The 24994-nt window shown below is 43.8% G+C and overlaps 1 protein-coding gene across 1 annotated transcript; it reads left to right on the top strand.

Moving 5' to 3' along the window:
* The first annotated feature begins 1472 nt into the window (after positions 1–1472).
* On the top strand, positions 1473–19627 carry LOC145348089 (H-2 class II histocompatibility antigen, E-S beta chain-like). The gene is made up of 5 exons (XM_080196226.1): positions 1473–1597; positions 6086–6343; positions 15678–15959; positions 17214–17330; positions 19555–19627. The coding sequence occupies exons 1-5, from the start codon at positions 1495–1497 to the stop codon at positions 19602–19604; spliced, it is 810 nt and encodes a 269-aa protein (XP_080052352.1). The 5' UTR covers positions 1473–1494; the 3' UTR covers positions 19605–19627.
* Positions 19628–24994: the final 5367 nt, after the last annotated feature.

The following is a 24994-nucleotide window of genomic DNA, read 5'->3' as shown; positions in this document are numbered from 1 at the left end:
AGGCATCACCTAACCTGTTTATCAATGCTTCACCCAGCAATTCCAAAAGGATCACAAAACCCCAGGACACTGCATTAGGCTAGAATAAAAATAAACATGATGTCCATCATATTGCTTCAGTAACAATTAGAGGATACCAGTTACAGACAACAAATTGCCACTAAAGTGCTAGGAGCTGCTTGAAAAACCTGCAAAGAAACATGATTAAAAATACATTTCTTATGGGCACAGTATTACCACAATATACAGACACACACACAAATACACACACACTCACATCCAAGGGGTCTCACTTACTGCCAGTTCAAGGGACACACACTCTCTCTCCCACATACACCTTAATCTCCCCTGTAGCTCATCACCTCTCTGGTCCCAAATTCCATCCACACATGCCACCATCTGCCCTAACACATTGCCTGTGTACCACAGAATCATAGAATCCCTACAGTACAGAAAGAGGCCACCTGACCCATCAAATTTGCACCTACTCGCTGTAAGTCCTACCCAGGCCCTCCACCCTTTCTCCATTACCCTGAATACTTACCATAGCTAATCCGACCTAACCTACATACCTTTGACACTCACTCTATCTGTCCCAGATAGAGGAATGCCAAGGATATAATTCCCAACTGACTTTGAGGAAAGAGCCCTCCAGCTGGTCAGAGAAGTCATTGACCACTCCTGTGTTGACTGTGAGCGAGTGGTGATAAGCTAAGTGAGGATCCAGTACACTGATGTGAGTTATACCTCCTGTTTCTTAAGATCCCTGAAATCTCCTTTCTTTTAAAAGCACATCTGGGAACCAACCCAGAGCATCCTCCGGCCAAGACTTGAGTTTTTCCAGCCCAGAAGAATTCTCAGATGTTAACACTGAAGAGGCATCACAGCTTTCACCATACCAGCCACTGTGCAGGAGCACACACTTCGATGGGACCTAACTTTAAATGACTGAATGAATCCCTCTGATTATTTCTCCCTCCAAATGCAGCTTCCTATGGTGAGAACATTGCTGTCTCCCAGTAACCTGCCTGCACAGAAGTTGAAATGAACCACCCAATTGTGCATGGTAACAGATGACGATTGCCCTTACCTGCCTCTGATTGCTTTCTTTATTTGCAGAGCCAGGGTCCCGCTGGTTTTGATTGGTCTATTGTGGTCAAGGGCAGGACCATTCTCTGCTCTGATTGGTCCATATCAAACAAGACCACTCATACTCGCCTCCGATTGGCTTGTTACTGCCCGCCATCCCACTCCTGATTGGTTGCTCGTTCCAAGTTCTGATTGGCTTCTCTGGCCAGCTACCCGTGGTCCCTGATGTTGATTGGTTACTGTTCCCCCGATGTATAGATTTGATTGGGTGATTTTCCTGCTCCTTATTGGTCAGTGTGTGATTGGTCAATCTTTATGCTCCGTTGTGATTGGTCAGTGTCTGTATTTAAAGCCCTGGTGGGACTCAGTCCGGGTTCAGTCTGTCTCGGAGCCGCTGTGGGTGAAATGTGTTTGTTCCCAGTGAGCGGCTCCCGATCCCTCTGGATCCGGATCTCCCTCCTCATCTGGAGCCTGCTCATCTTCAATGGAGAGAGAGAGAGCGGGGCCGGTAAGTGCTCAATTAGAGAGCGGGGAAAAAATAAAATAATTATCTTCATATCTTTAGATTTAAGCGTGAGAAATAATTGGGGAAATTTGTAAATGAAACCGATCAGCCCCGCAGTGAAGAATCTGTTATAGCACCAAAAAACCATTCGGCCCATCGTGTCTGTGCCGGCCATCAAACAACTATTTATTAAAGGACTGTGGGTGTTAGAGTCTAAAACAAAACGCTGGAAAATCTCTGGCGGTCTGACAGCATCTGTGGAGAGAGCCAACGTTTCGAGTCTGGATGAAGGGTCCTCTGTACCCAATACTGGCTCTATTTATCACAGGTACTATCAGACTTGCTGAGATTTTCCAGCACTTTGTTACTATCCTAATCCTACTTCTAGCACTTGGTCTGTTGCTGTATGTTAAGTGATCATTGAAATGTTCATTCCTATTTCTACTGCCTTTTCAGTTGGTGAGTTCCATGTTCTCACCACCCTGTGGGTGAAAAACGTTTTCTACCTGGGGATATTGTGGTTAGTACTGCTGCCTCAGTGCCAGGTTCAGTGACTGGGTTTCCTCCCACAATACAAAGATGTGCAGGTTAGATGAATTGGCCATGCTAAGTTCACCCTTGCACATGTAGAGGGGAAGTAGCAGGGTAAATGTGAGGTTACAGGGATGGAATGGACCTAGACAAGATTGTTTTAAAAAATTCCATCAGAATTGATGGGCCAAATGGCTTGCAATTGTACTGTAGGGATTCTATGAAATCCCCTTAACTTAAACCTGTCTCCTGGTTATTGACCCCTCTATTGAAGGAGAAAGGTTGCTCACCTTGATGAGGTCCCCTCTTCCTTTTCTGCTTGAAGGAAGAAAGACTTCTAAGGTGGGATTGTGATGCAGACTTGATGGGCTGACTGGCTGCCTTCTATAGTGTAGCGATTTTATTGAGAATCAACTTGACCAGCCTTTTCCTACTAAGCATAAACTGAATTTTATCAATGGTTTGAGTGGACAGAAGAGGCAGGTGGAATTTAATTTGGAAAAGTGAGGTAATGCATTTGGTTAGGGCAAACAACAAGGCAAGATAAATAGATATTGAAGGTGAGGAAGTGAGCCTAGAATTATTGTCCACATTTCCCTGGAGGAAATTATATGGAATGCGTTAAGAATATGCAGTGATGGAATTGTATGCACACTGGTTGGGCCACAGCTGGGGTTTTAGTGTTCAGTTCTGATCACTGTTACAAGAAGGTCATTATCTGAGTGCAAAGGAGATTTATTAGAATGTCACCAGGGCTTGAATTACAACTAAGGGGCTGGGGTTGTTTCTCTTAGAACAGCTGGCTAAAGAGAGCTGAGGCAAGGTATACTTGTTTTTCCTCATCCCCTCCCCCTCAGTTGAAGGGTCAGTTAGATTTGGGGTGATTGGGAGTGATCATGAGGATTTTTAAACTTGGTATCTAAAATTCACTGCTGAAGCTGGTGGTTGGGGCTGAAGTGCTGAACTGAATTTGTGGCCTGGGCCTTGGCTCCTCTGTCTGCAAGTGGATCCTGGACTTCCTTACCCACACACAGTAATAGACAACACCACCTCCAACATAATCCTCAACACTGATGCCCCACAAGGCTCTCCTCAGCCCCTTACTAGGATTGTTATAAACTGGACTAGCCAAGTCTCCCCCCTCCAACTCTACTTTTCAAGTTTGATGCCACCATCCTAGTGGGTTGGACCTCAAACAATGATACAGTACAGGAAAGAGACTAGTGCAATGACAATAATATCTCCAACAACGTCAACAAAGTTTATCAACCTCAGTGTAATGGAGGGCATGCCCCTGTTTACATCAATGGGGGTGAAGTAGAAATGGTTGAGAGTTTTAAGTTTGTGTCCAGATCACCACAAACCTGTTCTAGTCCCTCCATACTGGTACTGAGTTAAAACTCACCAGCACTTCTCTTTCTCTAGAAACTAAGGACATTTGATGTGTCTGCCATGACTGCAACTTTTACAGATGCACCATAGCAAGCATTCTTTCTGGTTGTATCCCAGCTTCATATGGCCCCTGCTTTGTCCAAGACTGCAGTAAACTAAGGGTTGTGAATGAAGCCACTCCATCATGCAAACCAGCCTCCCACCCTCCCATTGACTGTCTACACTTCCTGCTGCCTTGGCAAAGCAGCCAGTATAATCAAGAACCCTGGGCACCCAAACATTCTTCTGCCTTCTGTCAAAGATTCAAGTCTGATGACACATACCAACTGACTTAAAACAGCTTCTCTGCTTCCATCTGACTTTTGAATTGACCTACCTTGCATTAAGGTGATCTTTCTCTGCCTGCTTTTTGTCTGTCTGTAAAGTACACAATTACTTTTCACTGTATACTAACAAGTGACAAATCAATCAAACTCACTTGAAAGGTACCTGGATCTGCACCTGAAGTACTGGGTTTTGCAAGATGGGATTTGAATGAATAGCTTGCCTTTGTGCATTCATGTAGCTCAATGGGCTGAATAGTCTGTTTCTATGGTTCCATCTCCCTCTTCAGGTACAGAATGAGTGGAAAGGTTTACATTCACTTCCAACCAGTGAGCTGAGCTGCAGATTAATATATTCATGCAGCTGTTAATGAGATGCATGTGAATTGATCTCACTGCACTGGCTACTATTCTGTACAAATAAAGAAACTAGATGTACAGCTGCAGATGTTGGAAATATGTCCAGGTCTGGCAATGTCTGGAGTGAATGGTTATAGTTGATTTCCATTTTTTCAAAACTGGAAACATAGGGCTTAAAACAGTAAGGCATAAAGGTGGGGCCAGAAGGTCAATGAAAAGGAGGGTCTGATCAGAAGTATAGGAATGCATAATCAGCTTTGTTTTTTAGTTATACTCCTATTGCTTGCTTGCCCAGCCCATATTCTGCAGTGATTAGCAACAGTGTAGAATATTGCACCAAGGAACAGATGGTGGCAACTCGAGCAGCTTTTTGCACACTGCCTCAGTATTGTGGTTATTACTCAACTTGTTAGCATCACTGCAACTTTGTCTATTCTGTCCCAAGTTGAAGGGGCAGACTTCATTATATCAGCTGCCAAAACTAACATCAGCTGTTGCTGGAGGTTATAACTCAGTGAAAGATGCTCTTTGGTCTGCCTGAAACTGAGTCTTGCAAGCTGACATGTTACAAAGCCCAGGACTACATGCTGAAGGAAGCACTATGCTTGAGGTAGCTGCTGCCAAGGTGCAATGGTAAGGCCACTAAGGGGCTGGCAACCAGCTAAAACCTCACTGTGCTCAATCCTGATTGTACATAATTATATTCTTGCACTTCAAGAGTGCAACATGACTGGTGGTTTGAACAGAATGTGAAACATCTTTGGAGAAAATTTGACCATCACTACAGTTTATGGTTAATTCAGATTTTAACATTTTTTTGCAAAAACTCTACTGTAGAATTAGTTTGATCTCTAACTGCTTTTGGGGGGATGGGGGGTGGCTGTGCTATGACTGAGCAGCAGATACAATTCCACTAGTGACTTAGTTTTTCCTTGCTGTCATTCAGACAAACTCCATATTGAGCACTGATTTTTTTCTGGCTGCTCCTCACCAATTCTTCTGCTCTGGTCTTTAATCCCACCCATTTCTCCTGAGCTCATTTATCCATGAGATCCATTTCCTGTTCCCTTGACTTTTATTTTTAATGTGCCAGCTTAACTGGCAATCCCCTGGTTGCCACACTCTGGTGCCTGTTCCAGTACACTGATACACCTAATGAACACATCCCTCAGACTGGGAGGAAACCCAGGCAGACTGTGCATACTCCAGTGACCCAAGCTAGAAATCTAATCTCCTTCCACTCCTCTCTGCACATGTTGAGTACTGAACTAGTGCTCACCTTTCTCTAATCTGACCATGCCAGCATAACTGAGGTCCTGTCCTCTACCACCACCTCCTGTGTCAGTCTCCTAAAGGAGAGCCTATGTTTATCTGGGATTATGGAGATTTTATCTTCACTGACCATCCTCTAACATTCTTCTACCCTTACTGGGGTTGCCCTCAAATCAGTTTCAATCTTCTTGTCTATGGGAGATCAGCTACATCTATCAGGGCTGGTTTAGTGTCTCAGTCACCTTAAATTCTACATGGGTTATTTATTCTCCCCAGGAATGGGACTAACTTCAATCTCTGGGGTAGAGGGATAGCCCCACATCTATCCTGACCCTACACAAGGCGGAAATGCCGGCATTGGATTGGGAAGGGGACAATAAAACATCTCAACACAGATTAAACCTGTTGGATTTTAACCCCGTGTTGAGAGTTTATCACAGGGTCAGGGTGTGACTTACTGGGATTATTGAGACAATGTGGGGGTTTTCCCGGAGGGGAGTGGGTCTTCCCCATGTTGTGATGGGACTGGGTGCGGGGGGGGAAGGACATGCCCCTTTCCTGGTGTCTCTGGGCTGTGTGTGTGTTGGGCAGTAACTCAGTCTCTCTCTCACAGGGGCTCACGTCGGGAACTACATTAACGGATGTGATTTTAATGACACCGGGAGCTGGACCTATATTGAGGAGTATGTCTATGACCAAGAGCTGATCGCGTATTTCGACTTTAACCAGAAGAAGTACATCGCGGTGAAGAACGGGATGGAGGGGAATGTGAAGACATGGAATAAAGAGGAGGCGGAAGCGCGGTACCAGGAGGGGATCACCAAGTGTGACAACAACATTCCCATCAACGAAAGGGCGCTGTCCCGGAGAGGTGAGACCCGGGGGGGGGGTGGGGGGTAAATGCCAGCAGCGGTCTGTACTGGGATCGTGCTGTGCCCGGAGCTGCTGAGTCCCCGGGACTCTCTGGGTGCTCCCTCCCTTTCTCTCTGAGGGGCTGAGCTTCCTGCAGCCGGTGGGAATCCCCCCACTCCCTCCCTGTATATCTGTACACTGGCAGCAATTCACACTCCTCCCATTGAGGGGTTTATCTGTAGTCAGTGAGGTTAGAAATAAACACTGAACAGTACCTGAAACCTGAGTTATTCCCAGGAATAACTGGCATTTCTCTCTAAGCAGAGACAGGTACAGCTGAATGGGAGGAATGCTGAGTAGACTAACTCTTACCCAAATAATCACATCCATCTTGGGTGTAGTCTGGTACATTGAGGCACCGGCTCCTGTCAGGCTGTTTCAGCAGGCACCAGTCCAATCTGGGACACATGAGGAATATGAAAAGTGAATTTAGTTTCACAGTACCCCCTGTTTTCACAAGTGTAGTCTGTCCCCTGGAACTGATGGTTATTTGGGCTCCTTGTTCCAATTGTATGAGGAATGTGAACAAGAGATGAGCTTTGCTACAGTGGTTAGCACTTTTGCCTCAATGCCAGGGACCCAGATTTGATTCTGCCCTTGGATGAATGTGTAGAATTCTCCCCATGCATGTGGGTTTGGTCCGGTTTTCTCCATAGTCCAAAAATGTATGTTAGGTGGATTAGCCATGGTAAATCTGCAGGGTTATGGGCCCTCCACTACAGTCCCCAGAGGGTCTGCTGAATGCTACAACCTGGCACAGCAGCAGGGAGACTTTTAGGAGGAGGATCACCTTACAAACACCCCTTGAAGGGGGCAGGAGAATGTGGAGGCCAAAGAAGCCAAAAATGGAGAACAGGCAGGATGACAAACACCCTTAAATAGGCATGGGGTCCCACCACTCATTGTGATACTGTTCTGGTACAAAAGTCTGACTCCTATTTATTGACTTCTACACTGGTGCCCAGGTTCACTGAGTGGTACCCCCAGGCATCAATGTGGGCCCAATAACTTGGCTGGAGGTTGGAGTGTAAGGGGCCTAGGTTCCAATCAGTGAGGATGCCACCCTGGGCAGTCTGTCATTGGAATTACAAGCCCTCCAATGCTGGGGGTGCTGGCAGGAATGGGGCAAGGAGCTTAGACCAGAGTCCTGCATCAGCATTGGGGGCCAGTGACCTTGTATCCCCAATACTATTATTTGGATGAGCACTTGAAATACCACACCAGCCATCTGGCACAAGTGCATGCACTGGGAACTGCATGACTGTGGTGTAGGTATGGTCAGTGTAGACTTGGTGGGCTGAAGGGCCACTCTGGCAGTCAGCAAGGCTAGTCTTGCAGGGATTCTTGAACTGTGACTGTACCCTGAGGTGGATTACAGACAGTCACAACTGTAGGGTGCAAGAATATTTAGTGTATATTACCCTAACTAGTGGCTGCCCTCTTGGTGACCCTACACCTTTTCAATCAAGCATGGCCTACTGCTATATCAAGGTGACTTCCCAGGATGCACATCAGAGGTAGAGGTGGTCAGCTATGTTTTGCACCATGGCTTATGATGCCTTTGGGCATTCCCTTAAGGAGGGGGCACCATTTGATGGACTGTAGCCAACTTGCCAGTGTCACAGATGTAGCTGTGCCATCCTGACAAGCCTGCTGCCCATGAAATGCACCAGTGTAGGAAGTGGGTATTTAGAAAAGCTGAGATGGCTTGGGTGGAAAGCCCTGGCATTGGCTCCAGTCCTTCATCCTGTAATGCTCCATAAGACAGAGGCAGCTGGAATGAGCTCTAGAGGCCTCTAAATCACCTGATTCAGTCAGTCTTGGAGGCCCAACCACATCTGCCCATGATATCCAAACCCTCAATGATGGTCTCTAAATCTGGGCCAAGCTCTGAAGCCACTCAAGTGCCCTCTGAGATTGGCAAAGCCTGTAGTCATTACCAAATGTCTTGAACATAACATAAGAAATAGGAGCAGGAGTAGGCCAACTAGCCCTTCGAGCCTGCCCTGCCATTCAGTAAGATCATGGCTGATCTGTTGTGGCTCAGTTCCACATTCCTGCCCTCTCCCCATAACCCTTAATCCCCTCATCAAAAACCCATCAACCTGCGTCTTAAAAATATTTAGCGAGGCAGCCTCCACCACTTCAACAGGCAGAGAATTCCAGAGATTCACCACCCTTTGAGTGAAGAAGTTCCTCCTCAACTCTGTTCTAAACTGCCTCCCCCTTTATCTTGAGGCTGTGCCCCCTAGTCCTACTGTCCTTTCTGAGCAGGAAGAGTCTCTCCACCTCTATCCTATCCATCCCATTCATCTTGTGTCTCAATGAGATCTCCCCTCATTCTTCTAAACTCTAACGAGTACAAGCCTAGTTTATTCATCATTATCATTATTCCTACCAAAGTGGACCACCTCGCACTTGCCAACATTAAATTCCATTTGCCAGTTCCTGGCCCATTTGCCCAGCCTATCTAGGTCCTTCTACAGACTCTCCACACCCTCCGCGCAATTTGCCGTTCCACCAATCTTGTTGAAATTTGCTGATGACACCACCATACACTCGGTTCCCTCCTCCAGATCATCTATCTTAATGGTAAATAGCTGAGGCCCCAGCACTGACCCCTGAGGCACTCCACTAGTTGCCAATCCAAATAGCACCCATTGACCCCCACTCTCTGCCTCCTATTTGACAACCAGTCCTCTATCCACGCTAACACCCTACCCCCCAATTCCATGTCCCCTGACCTTCTGCAATAACCTCTTGAGGTACCTTGTCAAACACCTTCTGAAAATCAAGAAAGACCACATCCACTGGCTCTCCTCTATCCACCGCCCTAGACACATCCTCATAGAACTCCAGTAAATTTCAGACACGACTTCCCCTTAACGAAACCGTGCTGTGTCTGCTCTATCAAGCAATTCCCCTCAAGATGCCTTGCTATTTCCTCCTTGATGACAGATTCTAACATTTTACCTACAACAGATGTTAAACTAACTGGCCTATAATTCCCCGCCTTTTGCCTGGCACCCTTCTTAAACAATGGTGTAACATTCCAATCTTCTGGCACTTCCCCGGAATCCAGCGATGTCTGGAAAATAACCACCAAGGCATCCACTATCACCTCCGCCATTTCTTTCAGAACCCTTGGATGCATTCCATCTGGTCCTGGGGACTTGTCCACAATCAGCCCCTCCAGTCTGTTGAGCACCGCCTCTCTTGTAACAGTAATGTCATTGAGACCCTCCAGTCCTACCACCTTTCCATCTCTAACACCTGGCAAATTATTCACATCCTCCTCTGTGAAGACTGAAACAAAAAAGGTTATTCAAGACCTCAGCCATTTCCCCATCCCCTACCACTAAGTCCCCCTTCTCATCCTCTAAGGGACCAATGTTCACCCTAGCCAGCCTCTTCGTTTTTATAGACTTGTAAAAACTCTTGCTATCCCTTTTTATATTAAGTGCTAGCCCAGCTTCATAGTTTCTCCTACCCTTCTTTATCAATTTCTTTGTCAATCTTTGTTGACATTTAAACCTCTCCCAATCCTCTTCTCGCCCACTACTCTTAGCTACTCTAAATGCCTCTGCTTTTAATTTAACACTTTCCTTCACCTCCTATTGTATGTTCCAATTGTATGAGGAATGTGAACGAGATTAGCTTTGCTACAGTGGTTAGCACTTTTGCCTCAATGCCTGGGACCCAGGTTTGATTCTGGCCTTGGATGAATGTGTAGAATTCTCCCCATGCATGTGGGTTTGGTCCAGTTTTCTCCATAGTACAAAAATGTATGTTAGGTGGATTAGCCATGGTAAATCTGCAGGGTTATGGGCCCTCCAGCACAGTCCCCAGAGGGTCTGCTGAATGCCACAACCTGGCACAGCAGCAGGGAGACTTCTAGGAGGAGGATCACCTTACAAACACCCCTTGAAGGGGGCAGGAGAATGTGGAGGCCAAAGAAGCCAAAAATGGAGAGCTGGCAGGATGACAAACACCCTTAAATAGGTGAGGTCCCACCACTCATTGCAGTGATACTGTTCTGGTACAAAACAAGTCTGACTCCTACTTCCACACTGGTACCCAGGCCTCAATGTGGGCCCAATAACTTGGAGGTTGGAGTGTAAGGGGCCTTGGTGCCCATCAGTGAGGATGCCACCCTGGGCAGTCTGTCATTGGAATTACAAGCCCTCCAATGCTGGGGGTGCTGGCAGGAATGGGGCAGAGGAGCTTAGACCAGAGTCCTGCATCAGCATTGGGGGCCAATGACCTTGTATCCCCAATATTATTTGGATGAGCACTTGAAATACTGCACCAGCCATCTGGCACAAGTGCATGCACTGGGAACTGCATGACTGTGGTGTAGGTATGGTCAGTGTAGACTTGGTGGGCTGAAGGACCACTCTGGCAGTCAGCAAGGCTAGTCTTGCAGGGATTCTTGAACTGTGACTGTACCCTGTGAAGTGGATTACAGACAGCAGTCACACTGTAGGGTGCAAGAATATTTGGTGATTTACAGTGTATATTACCCTAACTAGTGGCTGCCCTCTTGGTGACCCTACACCTTTTCAATCAAGCATGGCCTACTGCTATATCAAGGTGACTTCCCAGGATGCACATCAGAGGTAGAGGTGGTCAGCTATGTTTTGCACCATGGCTTATGATGCCTTTGGGCATTCCCTTAAGGAGGGGGCACCATTTGATGGACTGCAGCCAACTTGCCAGTGTCACAGATGTAGCTGTGCCATCCTGATAAGCCTGCTGCCCATGAAATGCACCAGTGTAGGAAGTGGGTATTTAGAAAAGCTGAGATGGCTTGGGTGGAAAGCCCTGGCATTGGCTCCAGTCCTTCATCCTGTAATGCTCCATAAGACAGAGGCAGCTGGAATGAGCTCTAGATGCCTCTGAATCATGTGATTCAGTCAGTCTTGAAGGCCCAACCACATCTGCCCATGATATCCAAGCCCTCAATGATGGTCTCTAAATCTGGGCCAAGCTCTGAAGCCACTCAAGTGCCCTCTGAGATTAGGCAAAGCCTGTAGTCATTACCATCTGTCTTGAACATGCTCCTAGGTCCTCAGTGACTTGACCATGTCTTGCCCATGCTTTCAACACCAGGTGCCACCCTTGCAGCATTGACCTCAGTGCTCTGCTGGCACTATCTTCTGTTACTAAGGCTGTGGAACTCCTCAAATCTTGCAGTTGCTGCAATATTGCTGACAGCCCCTCCTGGTGATCCCTGGCTCTGCTTCTATCTCCAGCAGCTTCAGGACAACAGATCCCAGAGGCCTGGCAGCTGGCTGGGGCTGTTTCCTTGGCCCTGGCAGATCTCCATGTCTGTCCTCAGATGTTCCCAGTTCCACCTGATGAACATTAGCAGTTGGATGGTGCTCACCTGAAAGTTTCCCCAGAATCCTGACCACTAACATTGCACTGAGGTAACTATCTGTGCTGGTGGATAGTGAAAGTGATGCCTATCCTTGTTGGATTGTCTCCACAGATGTGTCAACTGTGATTTCCCCCCCCCCCCCCCCCCCACAGGGGTCAGTGGGGTGGGGCTGACTCCTGACAGCCTGACCTCAAGGTCCCCTCTGAGATGTGCTTCAGTGGAAGGGAGGGGACAAGTACCTGGGCAGCTGGCTTGAGAAACTCCATTAGTGAAGGTTTTATGGCTCAACATTTTGCATGCCAACCCATCACAATTCTCCTGTTACTCCTGTCAGCTCTGGGACCCACTTTTCTCCTGCTCCTCCCTGTTATGGGCCATCTTGTCCTGCAGGAACAGAAGGGAGAATTTAAAACCTGATGGCTGATAATATGGGATATTGGGGTGAGTGTAATCAGTTGGCAGGTCAGTACTGTGCCCCTGCAGGGGGTTTGCCAGAGGGATTGAAGGAAGGTGTTAGGTGCTGAGAGGCTGCAGGGTGACAGGGGTGGATCAACATAGACATTCCCTCCAGGATAGGAAGGACACCTGCCTGAACAGTCACTGCTTTTCCTACAGCATTGATCCTTTGCCAGTGCACAGGCACCCACTGCCCAGCTTCCCAGGTGCATTGTCAGCCTGACCCCAGCTTCCCAACCTTGGGAAGAACCCTCCACTGCATCCAGCAGCCATCCCAACTCTTGACAAACTGGAGTTGCTCTACATGTGTTATCATCCTGGAGTGACACCATTAGTGTTTAAATGCAGTTTGCCCTGCTTAAGTACATAGCTGTGGCCACTTTGGGTGAGTCAGTTTCCTGGAGCCCCCATAATGGTGTGAATCACAGAGCACTAAGTGTAGAAAGATTGCTGTGCACCCAAGAGACTGACACAGTTCACCCATGTTTCTTACTGTTAAGACACTTTTGGGACACTTCCACCAGAGTTTTTAACTGCAATTATCCCAAAGACTTCAGTGCTGCTGCCACCAGCAGGAAAATCAGTTGCTTCCCACTGGCAATGCTAATGAAGTGGGATTTGAACAAGTGGCTTGGTATGATTCATATGAAGGTGGTTTTAAACTCACCAGGGTCTGAGGCTCTCCAATCAGCTGTTCAGCTGACATTCAAGGACACTTCCTGTCTTTCCTTTCAGAATAACTGACCCAGGCTCAATGCAGCAATCATTTCATGTTAAATCTTGACCAATCTTGTGATTTTAACTATGGATTGATCTGACAGTTTATCATGTCATGTAAAGCCAAACTGACCCAAAGAATTAGCTAATAGACTCAGTAGACATGACCTGCAATGTCCATTTAAATGTGAAACCACTGGGAAATCCAGACATTTGATTCAATGAGAGCTGCTTCTCCAAAGGTTTAATCTTACATACCCATTGCATGAGGTTTGGTTCTGAAATGTATCTCATGCAGGAGCATCAGGGTAGCAAAGTGCACCAGGAATTTGAGCTTGTATGATGATCAGATGTTGATTCACCTGATGAAGGGCAGCACTGAAAGCTCATACCAATTTAACCTGGTGTTGAGACTTCTTACTATGCCAGATGTAGATGAGCACTAAGACTTGAGTTTCCAATTTATAATTGGCAGGCCTCCTAGTGACCAGCTGCCCACATCACTCAAAGATGCTTAATGATGAGAACAATCATAGAAACCTTGAGTTCATTGTGTTCCAGAGTGCCAATGAATTTCATGGAAATTTTATTCATAGTTCTTAAGCAAACATTGAGACAAAAACTGATGCAGAGAGAATCTGGTACTTTAACAGTTTTCTCATGTAGGATCTGGCATGTTTGTGTGGATAGAACCAATGTTCAAATGGACAAGATTCCTCATTTTGTATGTCATTGGCAAAATTCTCTTATCCTCAGAAGGATCATATCAGTTAGATATTATTCAATGGGAAAAGATTGACTGCTTTTTCTGCTATTCTATAGTCAGCTCATCAGATGTCTGCCTGCTGAGCTTCCATTTTACAGTCCTTGGCAGTAGCCCCATAAATCATGATATTTCTAATGCATAACTATACACTGCATGTTTTATGCTAATCTAATGCACAATGATTTTGCTGCAGAGGTATCTAAACTTCATTTTTCAATAAACCAATTCTGTCAAAAGCAGTTAGTCTTGCCTTTCCCTGACAGAACCCAAACTGAGTGCAGTGAGCAGATTATTGCTGAGATAAGTGCTTGTTGATAACACTTGTCATTTTGCCAATGATAGAATGGGCAGTAATTGGCTGTGTTGGATTTGCCCAGCTTTTTGGGCACAGGGGCATCTCTATTTTCATATTGGGGGTGGATAGCTGCCATTGAAGCTGTACTGGAACCACTTGAATTTTGATGTTTCTTTATGCTCTTGGGTACTGTGCTTTTAAAGTAGAAAAACTCCATCTAGAGAGACTTCTGGTCTTTCAGCCCTTCACCAGAACTGAAGAGGGGAGAGTTGTAAGACATGGCAACAAAAATTAGCAACTTAAGAACAAAAGACTGGCTGAGGGAGATGAGATTTAAGGATTTTAAAACTGAAGTCCATCTCAAATGTCAAGCCCCAAGGCTGCAATGTGCCCAACTAGATGAGTTGCTGCTTCTCCAGCTTGTTCCAGGCTTCACTGGAACATAGGCCAAGGATGGACATGAAGGCATGAGTAAGATTTAAAATGACAAGCAACAGGAAGGTTAGACTGAGCAGTTCCATCTGTTTAGTCTGCCCATTGTAGCTCCCACATTGGGAGCACCAAATACTGACAGCTAAATTGTAGAAAGTGCAGGTGAAATGTTGCTTAATCTGAAGTGTTTGGGTACTTGTGTGCTGAGGAGGCAAAAGGGCAGGTGTTTCACCTTCTGCAATTACATGGAAGTGAGCTGTAGTTGTGGTGGCTGTGGGAGTCAGTGGTCAGTATTTCACTGGAAATAGTCAAGGAAGGCAAGTGTCAGATGGACCATGTGAAAGTGAGGAAGCAAAATTAAATTTTGAAGCCCAAATGAGTGCATGAAGCAGAGTTGTAGTAGTGGGCTTGAGTAGAACTGGAATAGTGCTCCACAAGCAAAAGGACAGACATAATATGGGCTCATGCAGGTACCCATAGCCATACCTTTGCCAGACCCACTGAATTTTCAGCATTCTGACTCCAGCATCCAGAGTTTTGCTTATTTTTTAAACTAGTTTTGTGGTGTTATCCATGCTTGTCTTGGCAAATAGAGCTCTTGCCTTTTGGAGTATACACTGATTTTATATCAACCTTTTTGAACACTTCTCCAGACCTATTGTTACCCAGTTTACTATGTCTCTAATTGAATTTAGTCTTGCCTAAATCTAGGATCTTGGTCACTGTCATATTTTCCCCTTCAAACATTGAACTTGATCAGATAAATGTACCATTAGGCTATTGCATTTTTCATTTTTAATGAAAGGCATGATGAACTAGTGCCCAGTCACTGATACTTTGTGGTGCAGCCAGTTACTTGAATATCAAATTACCCCTTGGTCTCTGCTTCAGGTGTCACCTAGTCCCATTTCCAGTTTACACTGCAGATTCTTAATCAGGTTTGAGCCATTTGGCATGATGACAAATGGACCAATAGGAGGCCTGGTACCTCATTTCACTTTCATGAATCTTGCTGAAGCCGCCACTTGGTAAAGATGTCCCCCAACTCTCCTCCATGTTCCTGTGTTCCAATTCCACAACTCAAGATTTGCCAATCTCATCTGATTTGAAGGCCAAAACTTGTAGAAAAGGACTTAACTGAAGGTCTTCCCAACTCTACACAATAGTAAGGCTAGAGGAAAATCACACTTGCTGCCATATACTATGTTCTTTATTTCTAAATAATTCTTCTGTTTCTTTTCCAGTCAAACCAACAGTCACTGTCCAACCTAAAACAACACCACATTCTGGACAGTCAGCCCTGCTCTTGTGTCATGTTACTGGATTTTACCCTCCTGAGATTGAGATCACATGGCTGAAAAATGGAGTGCCAGTTCCTAATGGTGTCATCAACACTGCCCTGTTATCAGATGGTGACTGGAGTTATCAGGTTCAGGATCTTCTCCAATATCAGCCTGTGTCTGGAGATAAATATACCTGTCATGTGGAACACAGCAGTCTGAATGAACCCAAGAACACAGACTGGGGTAAGAAATATAATGTATGTAGTACAAATTGAAATGAAGCAAAATTCTAGAAACAGGTGTCAGAATCTGTGGGGAGGGAAATAGTTAACATTTCAGGCTAATCTGCCAGTTCTAGCAGTTATTGCTGTAAGCAGTGAACAAAGGGCAGCCCCAGTACAGATCCCTGAGGAACCCTGGCATCACTTTGTAATTTGCTGGGCCTTGCTGTAAATTTCCTCCTGTGAGGAGCCTTGTCAAGGGTTCTGTTCTGTCCATTTTTTTACCCTAATCTTTGGGTGTCTCTGCCTGTTCAATTTTGGTGTGCTTCTAACCACTCAGTCTTTTCTATTGTATCATCTTTCCCAAATCTGCACTTAACTATTCTTCTGGAGGATGAGCAAGTCCAATAATGGTCTTTAGGTGCTAACACTCATACCAGACTTTACTCATCATGAGCTCTAGCAGTCTCCTTTTATAGATGTCACATCTTGTAGGAAGAATCCTACATATTTAAAAACCATGTAACAAACTTGGCTTTCTTGCTTAATCACAATAGATTACAACTTATCCTGCTTTGTCGCTGCACACCTTTGTACTATAAATTTCTCCAACTGAACTGCCCTCAAGCCTTTTATCCTTTACCTTGTAAACACATGCCACCATTTTAATACAATTCATTAGTTTTAAAAAGTTTACAAGGAAAATCTTAAGCTGTTTCTCTTTAGGTCTGTCTTCCCTTACTGGGAATTTTTTACTTCTGCCCAGCTTTAGCCTCTTTGTGCAAGTGCATGGGGCCTTTGTCTTCAACTTCATGGTCAGCATCTGATTATCAAAGAGCCTGGGATCTCCTGTATATGTCAGCCAGGCAAGGACAACACAATGTTCAATGTTTAATGTTGGTAATCCAAACTGCATGTGCCTGCTGGAAAAGAATCTCATGCATGCTTCTTAACACTTTACATCAGTTAAGCCCAAAACAATGCATGTGTAGCCTACTCCTAACCACATGTGGGAGGCTAAAAGTTCAGCAGGATTTGAAAATGCCAACCACAGCTGAAAACAAATTAGATTTATTTCATTAACATTAATGTTAAGTGTGCCACAAGTTTGAAAATTATGGGGCCTTCACAGCACACCATGCTGCAGCACACTAGTTGGAACCTTTAAGCTTTCTCATTACACATGTTGATCATCCCTCAGCTCTGTCTCAGAATGCTTTCTAGTTCAATAGAGCAGCACAAGGTGTTCTAACACCTGGATTTTTCACCTGTACAGAAGTGGGAGGCACAACTGAATCAGAGAAACACAAGATCATTGTTGGAGCTGTGGGGTTTGGAATTGGACTGATCATCCTGCTGGCTGGAGTGATTATGAAGCTGAGGAATGCTAAAGGTAAGATTCTATTCAGTCTGAGCACAAAACATCTACCCTCAGGATGTGACTCTTGGTAGTCTTTTTCATAAGGCTTTACAAAAGATCAGGATGATGGCTGGGAACATCCAAATATTTTAAGCCTTCCTGGTTTCCAACCTAAAGTTGACGTGTTAACCTTGTTTGTGGTAACAATCCTTGTATTGGGAGTCAGCTAGTTTGAGTCTTGATGCAATGAGGGAAGAAACTAATCAAAACTGGAGCAATTTCAATGGGAAATTTTTTGAGGGCAAAACCAGAGGCAGAAAATTCTTCCTCATTTTCTGAAGTAGTTGTTGCAATCACTGGATATTTCCAATTCACCTTCTGGAGGTGAATATGTAATCAGGTTAATGCAGTGCTGTTTTTTCAACAATTCTAAAAGGTGGTTTGAATTAACCTGCCATCAAGAACAGCACAGGAGACCCTTCAGCCCACCAAGTCCATGCTGACAGATACCCCGTCATGTAATATTTTTTGTCTACATGGTCCATATCCCCCTCCCTGCCTATTCAGTATCTATCCAGTTGCCTCTTGGAGATCTTGAATGCCTTTGCAATGTTTAGCTCGATCCCATATAGCTTGTCAAACAACCCAATGAACAAGGTCTCGCTTCAAAAAAAAAGTGTAACAAATCAAAATTGGCAATTTAAAGTGTTTTTAAATTTGAGGTGTAATTTGTCTAATGTTTTGTTTAATTGTTATGGCTGTAGAAAATTGTGGAAGACAAGCACTTGCTCCCCCCCTCCCCATCCTCAATAAATGAGTAGATGGAACTATTCCCACTCTTGAAAGGATCAAGAACTAAAGATCAAGTGCACATTCTGCACTATTGGCACATGTATTCTATACAAAGCTCAACTTCAATGAAAACATTGAAATTTAATGTAACCAGACATTTAAATATGGCATACAAGTAATTGTTACAGCTTCTACCAGTACCTCAGTGAAATGAGGGATTGAGAACAGACAACTAAAGTAGTTCAGAGCTGATGTGCAGGGAAGAGACCTGAATTCAATATAGCATTGTTGGTTTCAGTCTTTGGGGATAGGGAAGAGAAATGCTGCTGACATGTGAATTTGACTCTGCTGAACACTAGAACAAAACTTTGGGTTTAAGGCACTGAGGTGGCAAAGGAAGATGAGCTGTGACTACTGTCTGAAGGGACATTTGGCTTGAGTGAAGTAATTAACATCAACTTGACACTTGTTTAAAGGTGCAGAAGGAAGTCATTCAGCCCATTGTGTCTGCATTGGCACTGAGCAATTTCCTTCTCCTGCCTTTATGCTCATATTACAGCAGAGGCCTTTTGGCCCACATGATGCACTGGTCATTAAGTACCAGTATTTTGTTTCCTTTTGAATTTAAACCTGTCTTCTTGACAATGCATTTCAAACCATAACCAATTCATGATTTCTTTGCTTTTGCTGCTTTGTCAATTTAAACTTGTGACTTTTAGTTGATCCTTTCAGCAGTGGAATAGTCCTGTCTACTGTGATGTTTGAGGGGGAGCAAGTGCTTGTTTTCTACAGCCATAACAAACCTAAACAAGCAAATTAAATTGGCAATTTAATGTGATTTTAAAATTGTGTAATGTTAAAGTGAGACCTTGCTCATTGGTTGTTTGACAAACTACTATGGGATCTAGTTAAACATTGCAGAGACAACTGAATAGATACATAGGCAGGGAATAGAGGGATATGGACTATGCAGAAGGAAGAAAATATTAGAGGCATCAAGTCAGCAGACTTGGTGGGCTGAAGGGCCTGTTCCTCTGCTGTACTGATCTTTGATAGCAGGTTAATTCAAACAATCTTTTATCACTGGAAAATTGAGCAGTGCTGAATTTATCTGGCTGACACCCTGGTCAATGCTGCTCAGACAAGCTTGCAGTATATTTGGATAACACTTGCTCCAAGTTTGATCCAAATCTGAACTTGTAATCTTTTGCAACCACTGACTAAATGTTTTGAGACAATAAAACATTGTAATGTAAGGAACTGGACAAACAATTTATAAACCACAAACTCTCCCACATGGGCAATGCAAAGATGACCAGATCATCTCTTGTGTGATGGTTTAATATTGGTCAAAACCAGGAATGACTCCTGCTTTTCACCATTGTGCATTAACCTCTGCTCAGTTTTAGATGTAAACCCATAACCTTATGACATGGTGAACTAACCATGTTTGTTTTTCTTTCAGCCATCCTGGATGCCAGCAATCACGGCCCACGTAAGTATTTCAGCAAATAACTATTTCAAATCTTATGGATTTCCTATCATTTACACCTTGAATTACCCAGCTCAGATGCTCAGTTAGACAAGTAAAGCTTCTGCACATTAGGAATAGGATTCAGTCCCAAACTTGTGTTGAAAGTCAGTTTTATCAAGATTTGAGGTTCACTTGTTTACAATAACCACCAATCAAATCAGATCTTGTTCTAGAGACAACCACATGACAAGAACACTTTTTTAAATGGTGAATTCAGTTTATTCATTTAAAGTAACAAGTCAGATTAAAAAGCAAAGTATAAAAACTTTAACAATTGAGCAAACTTCTCACCACCCTTAAGTAATGAATTTTCAACATTGAAAACAGCTCTCAGCACTTCAAACATTATCTTCCATCTGTCTGCCCACTCAAAGTTATCCACTTTGGTAGAAATAATAGGCCTTATTAAAAGGCAAAGCTGCAGCATGCCAGTGCAGAGGGACCTGGGGGTCCTTGTGCATAAAAACCCAGTCTGCAGGTGATCAAGAAGGCAAGTGGAATGTTGGCCTTTATTGTGAGGGGGATAGAATAAAAAGTAGGGAGGTCTTGCTGCAACTCTACAGGGTCACAGCCTATCAGTGGTTTACTGGGAGTTGAGGTGAGGCTGCAACTGGAGTACTGTGCAGTTTTGTCACCATTTGCAGAAGGATATATTGGCCTTGGTGGGAGTGCAGAGAAGGTTCACTAGGCTGATACTAGAGATGAGGGGGTTAGCCTATGAAGAGATTGAATAGACTGGGTCTGTACTCAGTTTAGGCTGAGGGGGATCTTAGACATATAATGTAATGAAGGGGCTAGGTAGGGTAGAGGTAGAGATTCTTGCTTAGAAAGGATAACAGAACTAGAGGGCACAGCCTCATAAGGGGGGATGGTTTAGGTCAGTTGGAGGAACTTCACTCAAAGGGTGGTGAGTCTCTAGAATTCTTTGCCCATTGAAGTGGTGGAGGCTACCTCACTGAATATATTTAAGTCACAGGTAGTTAGGTTTCTGATTGAAGGGGGAATTAAGAGTTATGGGGAGAAAGTGGAACTGATCCACTTAAGATCAGCCATGATGTTGTTGAATGGCAGGGCAGGTTTGAGGGGCTAGATGGCCTACTCCTGTTCCTATTTGTTCTCTCCCTCTGATCCTGTCTCCATGTGGGAGAAAACCTATTGACACAAGTGCAAACTGGCTCAAACTGGAAATCAAACCCAGATCCTTGGTGCTGAGGCAGCAGTGCTAACCTCTCTGCCTCAAGGTAGGCTGATGGAGTATAGCTCAGTGGTAAAGCAATTTGACTCTGGAATAGTGGCAGTGGTTAGACTGGTGCCTCACAGCACCAGGGAGCCAGGTTTGATTCTGGCCTTGGGCAACTCTTATGTGGCACTTGCACATTCTTCCCAGGTCTCCATGGGTTTCATCCTACAGTGCAAAAATGTGCAGGTTGGTGAATTGACCATGCCATGTTTCCCCTTAGTATCTTATTCACCCTCTGCTCTATCCATAACACACTTGAGACAGTAATGCAGACTTGATGGGTTGAGTGGCCTCCTTCTGCAGTGGGGATCCTGTCACAGCCAATCAGTGGTTTACTTGGTGTTTGGAATTGAGGCCCTGTGGATCTATTTGGCCACCCTCTTAGTCAAGGTTAACATGTTATCACTTTGAAAATGCTCAGGCAACAGACTAGATTAGACATTTATGTTCCAATAACATTTCCAGGCTTTCTAACATGAATTACTATTGTCTCAATGAAGGCAATTAAGTTGTGTCTGGCTGGTTTCCAATAATGGTTTGTTTTAAAATTTTCATCAATTTAGCAGAAAATGCTTAACTTAATGATTTAAACAACAAAATGATCTCTCAAACTACCAACAGTCTCCAGATTGAGGTGAAATATTGTCAATTTATTGATCCCTTGCTATCTAATTTACCCTCATGGATTTCACTTGGGCCTCAATTTCTAGTTCAAATTTACTGAATTTGTAGCCTCCTGTGAAAACTAGAGTAACACAGGATGAACAGAACAATTGTGGTTATCATTTTGTATGAGCACAAATTGTGTAAATGGGTCTTAACCAGGGTATTCACTTGCATTAAAAAGTTACTATGTCAATCATAGCTATATAACATCCATGAAATTCATCTAGTCAGCCTCTTGGGGTGCTGGCATTGGTCCTGGGGCTTCCACCCCTGGTGGCTCTGCTCCTTGAGGAAAAGGCAGGATGTGAAGAATTGGGACACCTGAACAAAGTGCAGTATTTACTCTTCAGTTAATTGACTGACTAATGCAGTCCCATTTATTTTCTCTGCCTTCTCTTGCCTTTCAAACATGTAACATGCAAATTTGATAACATGTTTGCCCATATTGGGGTAATCTGTACACTTTGTTCCTTCTACCACTTCAGAAGATTATGGATGAGGTAAAGCTTGTGATTCCAAGGAATTTTTGTAATTAAGTGAATGTTTCTGGGGTGAAATGTGACCCTTGGCACTAACAATCTGTAGGAATTGTCCCCACCTACAGATTACATCAGTGCTATTAAAACTAATCAATTTCATACTTCCTAACCTTCCATCCCAATTCAAAATTCGTTGAACTTTAATGTTTATCTGGCAGTATGATACTTCAGTTGCAAGCAATTAAAGAACTAATTTCAGTGAACCAAAGAGAAAGATTTAATGAGAAACTGCATTGCACCAACACAGGCCACACAAAGCTTCCCACAATCCCCATCTGCTTTCTGTAGATACTGGATCAGCTGGTCCCTCCATGTAACTGTTGTTGCATTGTAATACTCAGCAGTACCTTTGTAGAGAAGCTGACTTTAAAACAAAGTAGGTGTCAATGCCTCTGATTTAAGGATGTTTCATGCTGGTTGAAGTAGTTATACACGACAGACCTGTTTGATTTTAAACTTGTATTCAGTCAAATTAATGTGCTCACTTGGTTGAAGTCATGAGGTTACATTGAGGTTCATTTGAAGCAATTTAAGTGGCGTCTCAGCCTTTTGGCTAAGATACAAATGAGATCAAGCCTCAGCAATGCAATGCCTACTCCAATCAGCTTTGATCATGTAGATCAAGTCCAAGACTGGATTGGGAATGTCTCACTGGCTGAGACTGAGTTGACTTTGGATTAAATTGGAGATGTAAACAAAATATTTGACTATCTCCTGATCTTTGAACCAGCTGATTTCCCATATTCTCATTTTGATTTACTGTCAATGTATTTTCTTGCACACTATACAGAAAGCATACCATTCATAGAGAAAAGGGTGCAGAATGTAGTGTTAGTCATAGCTAGGGTGTAGAAAGATCAACTTAATGTAAGTCCATGCAAAAGTCTGACAGCAGCAGGGAAGAAGCTGTTCTTGAGTCAGTTGGTACATGATGACATTTATCCACCAAAAGGTGGAAGAGAATGTCTGGGGTATATGGGATCCTTATGCTAGTTGCTTCTGAGGCAGCAGGAGGTGTAGACAATCAATGGATGGGAGGTTGGTTTGTGTGATGGATTGGGCTACATTCTCAACCTTTTGTAGCTCCTTGCAGTCTTGGGCAGATCAGGAGCCATTACCAAGCTGATAACCAGAAAGCTTTCTATGGTGCATCTGTAAAACATTGAGTCATAGTTGATGCACCAAATTTCCTTCTGAGTAGGTGTTGGTGGGCTTAACTATATAGTGTCAGCATGGGGGAGCCAGGACAGGTTGTTGACCTGGACACCTAAACTTGACACTTTGACCCTTTCTACTTCTACTCCATTGATGTAGACATGGGTATGTTCTCAACTTCCTGAAGTTGACCATTTCCTTTTGACATTGAGGGAGGGACTATTGCTTCACCAGATTCTATCTCCTGTACAATCTCATCGTTTGAAATCTGACCCACTAGTGGTGTCATCAGCATACTTAAATCAGATTGGAAGGGAATTTGGCCACATGGTCAGGTGTGTAAGGAGTATAGTAGGGGGTGAAGAACAACACTGCTTTGTGGGGCACCAGTGTTGAGGATCAAAGGTATTGTCTGTCCTTACTGATTGTGACCTGAGTTAGGAAGTTCAGGATGCAGTTGCAGAGGAAGGTGCTGAAGCCCAGGCCACAGTTTGGAGATGAGTTTTTTGTGGTAATAAAAGCTGAACTATCCTCAGTAAATAGGAGTCTGACATAGGTGTCCTTTATCTGTTTACTTCACACAACACATCTGCACACTTATTGGCATGATATTGAGATGCTGCATATTCTAGATTGAACTGATCTTCACAGCCTTTGCTCATCACTCCATATATAGTCCTAATTCAGTCAGTGGCCAGACTAGCAAATTTGGTTCTGAGAAATTCCTAATTTAATTAGAAAAGGATCCTCGTGTTTCTGCAACAGCAGGATCTTCTGGTCCCACCACTATCATGAATTTACTTTGCTGGGAAACCTGCAATGGGGGTGTGCATCAGCAAGACTGGAGTATCCTGCTTGTGAGCAACCAGAAATTCCAGCCCCAGTCTAATTCTAGTGAAGGGAAAGTGCACCCAATGTGATCTTGCTAACATAGTTTCATATAATCTGAGCCCTGAAGAAAATTTACAGTAGAGTAAAATGTCCTACCCTTAAAATAGAAATCCAATATCTTTGACTCTAGACATAGACATATTTTGCTTGTTCATTATTTTAGATGGCATTTCCTAATTGCATCAGACATTCCCAATTCCAAATTGATTGTTTATGCACTAACAAGCTTCCTTACTTACCATGAACATTGCTCCTAATAAGAAATTACTTAAATGGTATTTGCATAATTTTGTCTTTAATTTGAAAATAGCTTTTAATCTTCATGACAGAACTGCATCTATTGGCACCTGGATTTTGAAAAATATCCATTTGTGGTTCTGGTCAGGAGCTCAGGAGTTAACAGTCAATCATACCTGTCAAATACTTCAACTTAATTTGCAAGAAATTAATTTAAAAACTGGAGATTTTCTAAATCAAGCCAAGAGGCTTGCTTTCCACAGAACCTAAAGGGCTGGTGCTAAACTTAGGAGTTGCATATTTGCATAGTCCTATGTAACTTGCACCATATTTAACTCCACCCATTCTAATTTCTACACTTCCCAGGCAATTAAACACAAACTCACTAGCATTAAAGAAAACTAATTTTACTATGACTCCATCACATTCAAACACAAATAGAGGTACCCCAACATGCTGCAAAATCTCAGCGGGTCTGCAGAGAATAAGTGTGTTTTGAATCTGGATGACTACTCTTCAGAGCTGAAGACAAAGATCAGACAAGATTTATACTGTAGATGTGATCTAACACAAAGGCATAGACAAGGGAATGTAGGTGATAAAAGATGAATAGTGCTTGAGCTCAAAGGTACACTATAGGAAT

This window comes from Carcharhinus amblyrhynchos, chromosome 9, assembly GCF_965287045.1.
Source record: "Carcharhinus amblyrhynchos chromosome 9, sCarAmb.v2.hapA, whole genome shotgun sequence".
Taxonomy (NCBI): Eukaryota; Metazoa; Chordata; class Chondrichthyes; order Carcharhiniformes; family Carcharhinidae; genus Carcharhinus; species Carcharhinus amblyrhynchos.
The sequence above is the reverse complement of the archived record's forward strand: the minus strand, read 5'-3'. Positions and strand labels throughout refer to the sequence as shown.